Source organism: Boleophthalmus pectinirostris, unplaced genomic scaffold, assembly GCF_026225935.1.
Source record: "Boleophthalmus pectinirostris isolate CB_2022bp ecotype Guang Dong unplaced genomic scaffold, ASM2622593v1 HiC_scaffold_10, whole genome shotgun sequence".
NCBI classification, from domain to species: Eukaryota; Metazoa; Chordata; class Actinopteri; order Gobiiformes; family Gobiidae; genus Boleophthalmus; species Boleophthalmus pectinirostris.
This window is the reverse complement of record NW_026570971.1, coordinates 31,838,820-31,852,272: the sequence shown is the minus strand read 5'-3', so window position 1 is coordinate 31,852,272 and position 13,453 is coordinate 31,838,820. Positions and strand designations below refer to the sequence as shown.

The 13,453-nt window shown below is 38.4% G+C and overlaps 2 protein-coding genes across 2 annotated transcripts; both read right to left on the bottom strand.

Annotated features, from left to right (window-relative positions):
- Window positions 1-1,505: 1,505 nt before the first annotated feature.
- sptssa (serine palmitoyltransferase, small subunit A) lies at window positions 1,506-4,557 on the bottom strand. The gene is made up of 2 exons (XM_055158359.1): window positions 4,319-4,557; window positions 1,506-2,577 (listed from the first exon to the last, which is right to left on the bottom strand). Exons 1-2 carry the CDS (start codon window positions 4,419-4,421, stop codon window positions 2,474-2,476), a joined length of 207 nt encoding a protein of 68 aa, XP_055014334.1. The 5' UTR covers window positions 4,422-4,557; the 3' UTR covers window positions 1,506-2,473.
- Window positions 4,558-5,320: 763 nt separating this feature from the next.
- On the bottom strand, window positions 5,321-11,566 carry eapp (e2f-associated phosphoprotein). Its single transcript, XM_020916976.2, has 6 exons — window positions 11,408-11,566; window positions 10,767-10,960; window positions 10,294-10,395; window positions 10,047-10,161; window positions 9,378-9,503; window positions 5,321-6,355 (listed from the first exon to the last, which is right to left on the bottom strand). Exons 1-6 carry the CDS (start codon window positions 11,485-11,487, stop codon window positions 6,010-6,012), a joined length of 963 nt encoding a protein of 320 aa, XP_020772635.1. The 5' UTR covers window positions 11,488-11,566; the 3' UTR covers window positions 5,321-6,009.
- Window positions 11,567-13,453: the final 1,887 nt, after the last annotated feature.

Here is a 13,453-nt window from a genome sequence, read left to right as displayed (position 1 = left end):
GTTTTGTTTTTTGTCCATTTATCTGTACTTTTACTTAAGTAGCAACATTTAGTATTCCATCGACCACTGGAGTCCAATTATTATTTGTAAAACGTTATACAGTACAATACAAAAGATAAATAAATAAAAAAAGGAAGAATCATGTAATAAATATGGGCGGGTTAATATAAAAACTATATATCTGCTTTTCTGTTGTTTACAATATATAGTATGTATATTATCAGGCCCGTCGACAGAAATTTGTGGGCCCTGAGGCAAGAAGACATACATGGGCCCCCCTCCAATATAAAATATAAATTAAAAAGAAGCTGGTCCAATTCATGACAACAGATCTCTTTGTCCCTCAGGTCAACTAAAAGTCAGGTCTGTGGAGAAGCAAGCCCGCTCAGAGTAAGAACATATGAGTTTCAGTGCAATAAACAAAACAACAAAACAGAAACTAAACAACATGATTCTCTTTTAGTCTATATTTGGGCTAAAAAGTTACACACTCTGGCTTTAAGCTGCAAAAATGTCCTCAATAAAAAAACTCACCAAGTGTTTTACCCAAATATGCCTTTAATGATCCACAAAAACACCTCCATGAAAACTTTACATCTGTTTACATCACATATTTACAAAGACAAAGGAACAGATCAGCAGTTTCACAGGAATTCTCAAAGTTTTACAGGAAAACTGTACAATAAGGGACACTTCCGGTCAACACAAACGCCTCTGTGCTTTGGGTTCCACAAAGAAAATCACGGTAAACCAGGACTAAATGAGAACTGAACCAAGACTAAAGCAGGTCTATACCATCAGGGTTTCATGGAGTAAACCAGGACTAAACAAGGGCAAAATCAGGATCTAAAAATGGACTAAACAAAGGCTGAAGCTGAACTAAACCAGGACTAAACAAGGGCAAAATCAGGGTCTAAACCGGGATTAAACCAGGAATAAAACAGGAAACCGGGCCTAAATAAAGTCTAAGCAGAGAACTGAATCAGGACTAAACCAGGTCTATACCATGTCAATGTTTCACGGATTAAACCAGAACTAAACCAGGATTTAATATGGACTTAACCAGGTCTACCATTGATTCCTCTGTTCACTGATAATAATTTTTTTGTCCAAATGTTCAAAAATATTCTAGAAAAACTCAACAAATTATAATTATTCTTATATATATATAAAAAAAAAGAAAACTACTAAAAATAATTAATGGCAATTCAAATTCATTGTAGAGTGCACATTTAAATTTAAAATAGTCATGTGTTAATATACTGCACATACGTAATTTTAATAATATTTAAAGAAGCATTATGTAACTTTTCTACTGAGGGCATTATTGCTTTTCCTGTAATGTTCCACAGCATGGCATTACATCTATCTAACACCATGGAGACAACTCGAGTTAGATAAGGTGTCCCAAGCCAAGTTACAGTTCAGATCTATGGAGAGGTGAGCCCAGTAAGTACACATGTTTCACAAATATTTCTTTGGCAATAAAAACACCTGAAATTGAATAAATGCTAGAGACACGTTTAATGCCACACTGAGGAACATTACAGGTAAAGCAATCACATCTCCATGGAGACAAGCATCAGAAAAGTTACATAGTGCACTTTTAAATAAAAAAAAAACTAAAAAATAAAAAAAACTAAAAGCAGAGGTGGGTAGAGTGGCCAAAAGTTTCCTCAGTAAGTTTTTTCAAAATACCATTACTCAAGTAGAAGTACAAAGTAGTGGGAGTAAAAAAAAAAAGTATTTGGGAAAATTAAGTAACTGTTGGGACATAACATCTGATTTATAATTTGGAGTTAATATTTTGTCCTTCAAATTAATTAATTTTAAATAATTCACAAAATCTGGTATTTCCAAATTACAGACAAAAATTAGACAAACTAAATCATATCTGAAGGAGAAGTGCAAGAAACACAAATGTTCAAATAATTTCATATTGTCACAAAAAGCTTTTGTCACTTTAGATTTTAGATAGTGAGAAGAGGAATCACAACTTTTACTCAAGAGTACTGTTCCACTGTACAATATATTACTCAGTAGAGTAAAAGTATGCAGCTGAAAAAGTACTCTTAAAAAGTACAAAAAAAGTTACTCAAGTAAATGTAACTGTAAATGTAATGTAACCCACCTCTGTTTAAACCCAACCACTTTTCATATACATACAAATCTGGTCACATTTTGGACATTTTAACCACAAAAAAAAAAAAAAAACTAAATAAAATATAACTTCTGTATATTTAGTTTTAAGACATTTTTTAAATGGAATGTGCTCATAATAAAGACACACCACCTCGTGTGCGCAGGAACAGTCCAAAACGAAGGGTCAAAGTTCAAGATTAATTTGAACTTTTGTTTTTCACAGAGCCTGGAGTCTTCCCATTGGCGGAGGAAAGTTGATGGGCAGGTGGACGGACCAACGGGGCGCAGGCGTGAGGCAGGAATGGGCAGGTCAGAGGTGAACGGGAGCGTGTCATTGGACAACCTCAAAGTAGTGCAGGATGGCCATGATGTGCTGAGGCATGAACACATATCCAGTGTAAACAGCCATCGCAGCAACGGAGATCAGCAACGAATCTGAGGGAGAGAGGGTTAAGGAGGAAGAACTCTGGACTAAAGAGGGAGAGGTTAATGGATAAAAACTGAAGAATGAAGGAGAAGGGGAGAGGTAATAACACATAGCTAGTATGCGCTTCCCGCTCCACTGCCTGACTCCAATTCACTTTCTATTGAAAAACTCTCACCCCTCTCTCTGTAACTGCTGTTTGTCAGGCTCCTTATTTTGGTCTTAAAATGTTCATATTAATTATTTAACTATTTTGTCCATAAATAAATTCCTATTAAGAAAATGGAAGTTGGCTCCAAAATAACCACCGGCCTCAGTGAGCCTCATTTGACTGTAGTCAAACATTATGGGTGAAGCCAGTCTCACTTAGACTGTTTCTTTATACTGGTCTATGGTCTCAATTTACAATAGAAATAATCATCTGATTAGAATAACCCTTTATTATTAGTCTGTCTACATCCCAACACGCAAAATGTTCTATTCCACCTTGTGATGTCATGAAACAATGGTTTTCAAGTTAACAGTTAATTTTTACATTTAGTTCAGTAGAGATAGAAAATTCCAGGGCTAAAATGATCTAAGGGAGTTTAAAAACATAGTGGAGCACTTCCCGTATTACCATGATATCACAAGGTGGAGCAGAGTGTTTTCTGTTTGAGGAAAGAACAGTCTAAATATGCAGTGTTGTGTGTTAAACATGTGCTGTCATGTTTGTGATGGGGAAACATAACAACAGGAAACAGCTTAATATGGAAACCATTTAGCAGCATGATGAAAGTCTAAACAGAAAGACAATGTCATAATGTCACACATTTCCTCGAAGGCGCAGCTCTAAATGTTTCTCCCTGTCTCCGGGTCAGCTGACCGCTGATCATCTGAAATCCACATCCAGTTTTTAAGTCAACACTGGAGTAATCCCTCATTCAAACACTGTCAGTTTACAATACAAAAACAATAAATCAAACAAAGACAACACCATATGATCTGTTTGCACAATACACAAAGAGCACCCTACACAGAAGCCGCACTTAAGCTGTTCAAACATCTGCGGAGTAACTAACAGACATGAGTAGAGTAGTCAAATATTGTACTCAAGTAATCTTACTTCAAAATAATATTACTGAAATAGGAGTGTAATGTTTCCAAGGAATTACACAGGTAGGTGTAAAAAAAAAAAAAAAATATTACTTGTATAGAAGGAAAACGTCTGCTGCTAGAAAAATAGTCAGGAAAGTATTATTTATTTCAAAAAGTTGTGAATGTAATGGAGTACTAACCAGCTCTGGTAACTGAAACACATTATAGACTTATTTAACTCATTAGTTTTAGTGTGAATGTCCAAAAGTAGACCTACTTTTGGACATTAACACTAAAACGAATGAGTTCAACTACCACACGACACACATACTTCAGATATTTGGCATAATTGACAGACTGGTACAGGCTTGGTGTTTACATGATAGATAGATTTTCATTGTCGAAACACACTGAGTTATATAAAGGTCATGTTTTAAGACTTTTGCACAGTCAAATGTAAATGTAACGTATGGACTCAATTGCCAGGTGAATATTGTATCACGTTAAGATGAAAAAGTTAAGGCCCAGGTAAGCAAGTAAAATTAAGAAGAAGGCTACAAATAATCCACTATAAGGACACTATTGGGCCAAAGCACAAATCCGCATGACTGAAAAGCTGTAAAATGAAATAAAGTTAGCATTAGCCACAGTTAGCTCGTGTCGGTGAAAGGATACTGAAGACGGTTCTCTCCCACGGCTCCAGCATGTACAGCGCCGTCACGAGCAAATACTGGTAATAAAACCAGGACAGCTGCTTCCAACAGTCCCCCAGTGCCATGTCCCTCCGCTACTCGCTGATGTGTCCGCTTTTACACTCTTCTTATTCGCTTTTCTCCGCTTTTCTCCGGCTCTGTTTGATTATTTACTACGTGGTTCAGTCACGGCGGGCACTTCCTGCAATGCGGTGACGTAGAATCAGGAGTTTGCAGGTTTGGGCCAATCAGAGAGCAGCGTCACAGGGCACGCACGCAAGGGAGTTCCAACGTCCGGTTTCACAATTTAAATTAAAAAAATTAAAATAAATAAAAGTGCTAATCATCATCATCATCATAATTACTGTATTGTAATTACAACATCAACCTTTCCATAGAGTGCAGGATACTGTTCTGCTAAAACCTGGCCATAACACGGTTAATTATTATAATGTTAATGTCTTCTGGGCATTGTCCCTGATCAAAACAATTAATAATAATCGTAAAGTTGGAATTACATGGGGTTCTGCTTCTTGTAACAGGTGACATTTTTAGGACTACTTTGTTTTAAATTGTTAATTGCTATAGCAACAGTCCTAATTTTTCACCATTCTGAAACTCAAGGATATCCAAAATATTTCTACGCCTATCTGCAAGTGGTAAATTGCAGTATCAATAATTGACAAATCAGTATTCCTTTCTTCCCAAAACATCTCAAATATGTTAATCAAGTAAATGCAAAGGGAGTACTGACCGCTGTTCCACATACACATACAGTTTATATCAATATGAAACATACAAATTCCTCCATAGATTTACACAACAACCAGAACTTAGTCAGTTTACAAAAATAAAACTGACCATTCTTTTATATGTATGAATGTGTGAATGGGTCTTAGAGGCACACTCACAGCCACACCTCTGCCAGTCTGCCTCAGGGCACATGTGGCTACAGAACACCACTTTTACAAAAAAATACAGTGACTGAGTGTCTGGAAAGCGTATTATTTTAAAAATTATTGTCATTCTGTTCTGACCAAACCTTTAAAAAGAAATATAAGAAACAACTGTACAAAACCTGGATATGAGAGAAAATACTAAAGCAAAAATAAAAAAATTCAAACAAGAAAAAATCAGGCATCACTCAGACATCAGATTTTATAATTTCAGACCTGAAATTTGAGATTTGGAGCTAACAGTCTTTTGTTTTGGTGGTGCTCCTGTTTTGCCCAGATCGCTAGTTTGGATCATTAGTTTGGTTTATCATTACCCAACTTGGCACAGATTTCATACTGAGCATGCCCAGATACTTTGGCGTAGGGCTGAAGTTACCATAGTAACTGTGCTCAAAACTAACCTCATTTGTTCAATCAAATTTACACTTAGAAAATTCACAATTTTAATGACAAATATTGGCTCAATGTATTATATATTTAAATTGTATTTATGTATGAATTCAGATGTTAAAAACAGTACAAATTTGATAATTTTGAGCAAAAACTATAATTCTTGTTTGTCTTTCTACAAATAAACTCTTTAAAATAGTTGAACTGTGGTATAGACATTTAAACTGAGCACATGAGTTAAATGATAACGGACCAAATTGAGTAATGACTCTGTTAGCCTGGACCATTAGCTTGTTAGCTCATAGCATTAGCAGTGTCGTTCATAGTGTTAGCAGTGACTGGCAAGAATGTTGAAGAAATGATAAACTTCGTCTTTGTCAAAAACAGCAACTTCTGTGGAGCATTCAGAGCACTGGACAGGATGGTAGACCTCCTCTGAGTCCAGGCCCTCTGGTCTCTGGTCCGGTCTCTGCTCCTGGTTTAGTCCCTGTTCTAGTCCCTGGTTCTGTCCCTGGTTTAGTTCAGGTCCGGTCTGGGTCCCCGGAGCTTTGCGTTTGCGTCTGTTCCTGAACTTGCGTGGATCTGGTTGGGTTTTGTATCTCAGGACTTCGTCTTTTTTCACGGTGCAGTTCATCACAAACATGGCTCTGTACTGGGTCCGGTACTTTTCATGTCTGAGGCAGAAAAAACAGAAAACATATGGAAATTAACACAGAAATTATTTTAACTCTTTCCCCCTTGGACACCTACTAGGAACAACCCATACATATGTTACTAGGGCTACCCTTAGAGCATAATTGCATAAAAGAAAACGAACGTCCTTGAGTGATTATAAATGATTTTCATTATTTAATTTCTCATTAACTTAATTGAAACATAGACATATTTGGTATCTCTGGAAACCTTAGACTCTGAACTATTCATTTATGGATGTTTAAATGTGATTCAGCTCAATTACAGGTATATAACAGCTCACTGAAAATGAGAGTTTACCTGGTCAGGTGCAAAATCGAAAACAAAAAACTACATTCAGCATCTGATATATGCATGTTCTGAGCATTATATTCATAAAAAAACATTTTAAAATATATTTGTCTAAGTATTTAAACAGACTTCATATCACCAGATACAGTATAGCCAAGTGTACACCTGTTTATACCTGCTGTACACCTGTGTGCACCTAATTCGTATTTTCCATTTAGCTTATTCAACTCATATAGTTTATTCAACTCATAGTTTATTCAACACACATAGCTTATTCAACTCCCATTCAACTCCTATTCAATACACATAGCTTATTCAACTCATATTCAACTCATATTCAACACATATAGCTTATTCAACTCATAGCATTTTCAACTTGTATAGCATTTTCAACTTTTTTTCAATATAGGAACATCTAAAAACATCTGGAAGGACTGATTAATCTGAAAGGTGTGACTCAGGTGTGAGTCAGGTGAATGTCATTCAATTACACCTCAACTCAGTCCTCAGGTGGATGCAACTGCCAGAAACAGTCATTGCACATGTGTGCATTGCATGCTGAACAGCCATATACAGTTTCATGGCGGGGTTCCTTCTTGTAGCAGCTTTTGCACCTGCAGTGTTTTCCAGGCAGTCGCTCAAAGGAGTGTGTCATCTTGCGTTTCTGCAAATTAATGTCTATGGGAGGTCCACTCTCGAACGGCAGCTCGCTTTCTGCTGGAGAATTCATTGATCAACTCCTTACCCAGTTCCAAGATAAAGTCCTTCTGGGCATAGCGCTTCCTCCTTCCCAACTGTCTGGTTGATGCCAGCTTATATAGAATCCAGGCATTTACACGACAGCAGTCAATCACAAACCACAAGATGTACTTCCAGTACTTTTTGCTGGGACGTGATGTGGCATATTTTTTCCTTAGTTGATCATTAACATCAACGCCATTCATGTATTGGTTATATCTGTTGATAGCCTGGGGTTGTGGCACAGTCAACTTCTGTCTGCCCACCTGCTGTTCACAGGTAATCATTTCACTTGGAGTAAGGCAACTGTGAGCAACAATTACAATGTTGTTGTCATTCCAGGCAGTCACAGTGATGTTGTTTTTTTGAAAGGCCATGATGTCACCTCGTTTGGGCAGCTGTTTCTTGAGCTTTTTCTTTTGTTTCATGGCAGGGAGGGCATCTTTTCTGGTCAACAACATTGTCCCACAAACGTATATGTGGTCTGACAAGAGATTCTCCAGCAATGAAATTGAAGAGAAAAATTGGTCAAAGTAAACACAGTGATTTAGACCAATTAAGTCACGTGTCATATCATGAATGACTCGATATCCTAATCCATGAAGCTGCTGAAGAGGTGTCTGATCACGCTTGCCTGAATATAAGTCAGACATGTAAGCTGTCCTACCATCACACCTTGCCCAAAATTTAATGCCAAACTTCTCTGGCTTTTTAGACATGTACATGCGTAGCTCTGTTCTGCCTTTGTAGCCCTTCATGGCTTCATCGATGGAGATATCACGACTATGCTTGTAGTACATTTTGAAATTCTGACGTGCCATGTCAACTATAGGAGCGACTTTTGCAATGGGATGATAACAAGGATCATTTCTAGAGAGACGCGCTGCAGCGTGATTGTAATGTAGGTACTGAGTTATTTTTTCATACCTATTCATGGTCATGACACGCAGAAACCCGCTGACACCCAAGAAAGGATCTCCAGACCAATAATCCGAGTATTCGTGCAAGGGATTTACACCCATGAGTATCGATAATCCAAAAAACGCTTTCATTTCTTCCCCGTCAGTGGGTGTCCAGTATTTGTCATCTTGGATTTCTCGTGCGCAGAGCTCCGCGTAAGCGTTTGTTTCTCTAGCAATTTTGTCATACATCTCATCTGGGAAAAAAAGCCTGAAATATTTCATAGGACTAGCCTCAGCAACTTCCAGATTTTGGGGCAATTTTGGTCCATAATCAAGTACAAAGTCCACGATAGTTTGTTCGGATATAACATTACTCCATGCATACGCGTCACCGGCATTCTTATCTTGGTAAGTTTCACTCTCCGAACACTCTCCGTCGCTATCGCTGTTTTCCATAGAAAGATCAACTTCATCATTACTTTCAAATCCATAAAAGTCAGAGTCAGAATCACTTTCGCCAAAGTTGTCCATAAAATACGCCCGCTCCTCATCATTTCTAAAACTGTGCGCCGCCATCTTTCCATTGCACGTGTTTTGTGTTGTGTTTTTTCCGGCAGCTACAATTGTCACTACTTCGATTAACTTCGGAAAAAATCGTCGAAAACACATCCCTGAATCCTACTGGTCAACCTAGTATGGGTTGTAGTGACCCCACCTATCACAGTCTCTGTTTACATGTGAAAAACTGAGCCGTTTCTAAGGGTCGTCAAATCTCGTCTTTAGTGATACAGCGGAGGTGTCAAAAGTCATCATTAGGGGTACGGGGGGGGGGTCGTCAAATGTCGTCTTTATGGGGGAAAGAGTTAAGATACTTTTTAGCAACAAAAAAAAAAAAAAAAAAAAAAAAACAACATACGGTGGAACATTACTGGTAAAACAAAGTTTCTTAGAAAAGTTAGATAGTGCACCTTTAAAGCACAGTCTATTCTAAAATGGGCAACAACTAAAACATTCCACATTACACGCATTGTCATTTAACGTGTATATTAATAATATTATTTATTTGTGTTACCTCTGACAGTCGAGGCAGAGCGTGGTCATACAGGCTGGACAGTTTAACACTGCGTCACTGCTGCAGAGGCCCTGAGAGCGCACCGCTGCCCTTGCACCACCAGGGGGCCGACGCCTGCTCTGGTACCTGCGCATACACAAACAGGGATAAATACTACTACTACAAGTACTACTAATACTAATACTGCTACAAGTATGCCTGCTCTGGTACCTGCACATACACAATAAGGGATAAATACTACTACTACAAGTACTACTAATACTAATACTACTACACGTACGCCTGCTCTGGTCCCTGAGGAATAATGAGGGATGGGAGGGAAGAAATACTACTGCTGCAAGTACTATTCATGCTATAATTTCTCTATAATAGAATAAATGTTACTAATATACTAAATAGCCCTGGACTCACTGTTCACATGCACACCAAAATATGATGTGAGAAATCAAAGGGGTCATGATCACAAAGTATGGTTTAGCTGTTTACATGTCATTTTAATAAATGTATGAATTCAAGTATCTTTTAATGATCAGATTTACAGTCTGCATGTAACCGCAGCCACTGTCCCCTTTTATATTCTTCTGTATAAACTCTCCTCTCGTATTTGTTTTTACGTGTATAAATGCATTGCTCTTGTATATATTTTACACTCTCTCTATATAAACTCACTGTCTCCTCTTGTTGTCGACCCAGGCCTGGTCCCGATCGTCTTCGTCTGGGTCATACAGAAGCTCATCATTGGTCAGAACAGTCCGCTGTCTCCGTCTCTTTCCTGTTGAACTGCCTATCAGACGAGAGGAAACATTTTAAACAAATAATGGTATTTTTAGGGAGATGCACACACAAGAGAGCAAATATGTATAAATTTAGCTTTTGTGTGTGTCCTGTTTGAAGTTAAAATGTATACTTGACTCACTGGGTGTGTCTTCTTCCTCTGAGTCTGAGTCAAAGTAAACTTTGTCGTACATTTGAGGATTCGCTGCTTCTCCTCCTCCTCCTCCACCACCTGATGTCTCAGCTGAGAAACAAAAAAAACTTTAGATAAGGCAAGATATACTAAGACAGATATAAACTTTTACATGAATCACGATAAAAAAACATAGTTGTGATCTGGTTCCAAGAAAAGAATGACACAATAGAGCAGTGTTTTCTGTCTGAGAAAAGAACTCAGCCTAAATATACAGGGTCTGTGTGTTAAACATGTGTGAATGAAACAAAACACATCTCCAGGAATGTGTTTAATGAGGAAACAACTTTATACCAGATCAGAAAATAGTGTTATATGGACCTGTTAATGGGATGATATTAGCAGTACTATGACAATATTATGACGTCTTCAACATTTTAAGTTGTTTTGCGACACACTGTTCCTCCCTGTTTCAGACCTACCCTGCCCTGGTGCGCTGGTCCCGGGCCCCCAGGAGCCCTCCATGTCTCTCATTGTGGAGTTAAGTTCCGCCTCCATCTCCTTCTCAAACTCGTCTGCACTTGAAGACTCGCTCTCTCCGGTCAGGTACTCACGAATCAGCTTCTTTTTCTGTTGCGGAGTACCATTTAGCAGAATCTCCAACTCATCCTCAGAGCTGAAGAGAAAGAGAGAGAGGGATCAGAGGAAACTAAAACTAGGGCTGTTTTATAAAAGAGCTTGTATTTATCTCCTACAATCATCAATTTGATTATTTAAACAAATAAACCTGTGTTCACTTTAAATTTCATTCTTTTTGAATAGATTCAATCTGTACACCATAACATTTTTGTAAAGGTCTTAACTATAGGGTGAGCAGCCTTTTCATAGAATAAGACCCCATGGAGATACAAGGAGGGCATCTGACACACGGGGGGCATTACTGAACATGTCTGTAGAGATCTAAACTACAGGGTTAGCAGCTTTTAGACCTCCATGAGCATCAAAACGCTTAATAAGTGGTTGGCTGCGTGGGTTTGTTTACATGTTAGCATTAGCCACCTATCCACGCGTTAGCTTCGTTTAGCCTCATTTTCGTCTTTTAAAAGCTTTCTAAACCTTTTACCTGCTCTGAGCCTGTTCCTCGTCACTCGGCTCCTCGATCTCATACGAGTCAAAATCCTGGGACCTGTTCATTTTGTTCATTTTGACGGTTTTATGGAGTTTAATTTGCGTTTTATTTGAAACTGCGGCGCATCCTGCTTCACCGTGACACTTGCCGCTTCCGGTTCCGCTGCAGCTCAGACTAAACAGCGCCTCTGGGGCACAAGAAATCTCTTATGATTCACAAATGTCCAACTTTCTCGTTATTTGTTTGGGATTGGCTTCACAAACTTGTTATATTAATCTAACAGGAAAAAAAGAACAAAAAAAAAAAAAAAAAAAAACAAGTGTGGTTGGCTGCTCTTGTGGTTGCCTGGCTCACACACTGAGCACTTAATGAAACTTTTCGTTTTTTGAGCTTAGTTTTTAACATCATATCATGGGATTTTTAACCAACTAAAAAGTGCAGCATGAGCAGTTCAAAGGACCCAAGGGACTTTTGGATTTTGCGAAATGAATGGTTTGTTTTTCCCGTATCCATAGCTTTTTACACGACCTGTGGCAGCAAATATGGCCGAAGATCTTCCAGAAGACACATGCTGAGGGAATTAACCATTTCATCACCAACCAAAACACAAGAGTGGAGTAAGAACATTACAACGAAGCCTTTCCTGTTGGAAAGGCTGCAGAACATAGAGGAGGGACACTTTTGGCTCTTCCTCTCCTCAAACTGCTCTGACACAGATCTGCTGCCCCTACCTGACCAGTCCTCCTGTTAAACTGCACTGAGACCTTTGACTGAGACTTAAAGACCACTGAGATGGGGGAATGCTGCTGCAAAACTGTAACAATTTGCTGCAGCAAATCTTGAAATTCTCTCATGATCAATAAAGTATCTCTCTCTAATCTTACTAATCAAAAGTCCTTTCAACTGACAATCACATCTTTGGGGTTGAGTAATGGCACCACTTTCTGAAACTATTGTGAAAAATCATTTGGCTTTTGTTTATTTATTCTGATAGAGAAGACGCTGAACTTTGTGCCAGTTTTTGTTTCTTGTGGATAGGCCCAATAATTACAGAGATAATAACCATAATCCAGGTCAACAAATCTGCAATCTGACAATTAAACAGCCAACTCAAGTTAAACTATAGACTGTATTGTAAATTCTGAATAGTAATTTTGCAGCTTCAAAAACTATAATAAGTAATAATGTAAGAATATGCAAATGCAACGGCAAGTTTTATCTTGTGAATTTGTGAAATGATGTGCAAAATTTAACAAAAAATATAAGTGTATAATTGGAAACATTAATTTAATTCATAGTTTGTAAATTTAATAAACAAAAAAAAGAGAACCCTGAACTTGTAAACCCCTAAAATATAATGGCCGCATCTGATTTCTCTTTCCTCTCTTAATTCTCCTTAAGTCCTCTCCTCGATTCAGCAGGAAATGGGTGAGGAAGTCCCACCCACTGGGGAGACACACACAGAGGAGAGAGGATCTAAACTCCTCACTGAGACCAATAAAGTTTGATTCTTTTCTGTGATGTCTGCTCCTGAAGCCTCCCTCATGTTTATTCCTTCCTCCCGTGGTTTCCTTTGGGACACCACTTAACATGACACATTTGATTGACAGAAAAATGGAGGATCGCGGAGAGGAATCAAGGAGAAGGAAGCGAGGAAAGAGAAATGAGATGCGGCCATTATACTGAAAATATTGAATGACTAAAGGATTCTTCTCCTTCAGTCAGTCGGCAGGGGGTGCTGTCTGACCAGATTTGTGCTGCGTTTTGAAGAGAGGGGGAGAGGTGGAGGGAGAGAGGCAGAGGAGACTGGAAAGAGGAGAGAGAATGAAAGAGAGACAGAGGATATAAGAGAGAAACGGAGGTATAAAGAAAGGAAGAGGGGTGGGGAAGAAGTGATGGAGGAGAGAGAGGGGAAAGAAACAGCATGATGGAAGAGATAGAGAGAGAAGATAGTGCAGAGAGCAAGAGAGAGAGAGCGCCAACACAAATTCTGATACAACAATCCAATCTAATCCACTTTATTTATATAGCACAAAATGA

Excerpts from the sequence above, each read along its gene's own strand:
- sptssa (XM_055158359.1), bottom strand. The coding sequence starts at position 4,421 with ATGGCACTGGGGGACTGTTGGAAGCAGCTGTCCTGGTTTTATTACCAG. Across the intron at positions 2,578-4,318 it reads GTGGGAGAGAACCGTCTTCA|ATTCGTTGCTGATCTCCGTT; the intron begins GTATCCTTTCAC and ends TCTCTCCCTCAG.
- eapp (XM_020916976.2), bottom strand. The coding sequence starts at position 11,487 with ATGAACAAAATGAACAGGTCCCAGGATTTTGACTCGTATGAGATCGAG. Across the intron at positions 10,961-11,407 it reads GAGGAACAGGCTCAGAGCAG|CTCTGAGGATGAGTTGGAGA; the intron begins GTAAAAGGTTTA and ends CTTTCTCTTCAG. Across the intron at positions 10,396-10,766 it reads GACCAGCGCACCAGGGCAGG|CTGAGACATCAGGTGGTGGA; the intron begins GTAGGTCTGAAA and ends TTTGTTTCTCAG.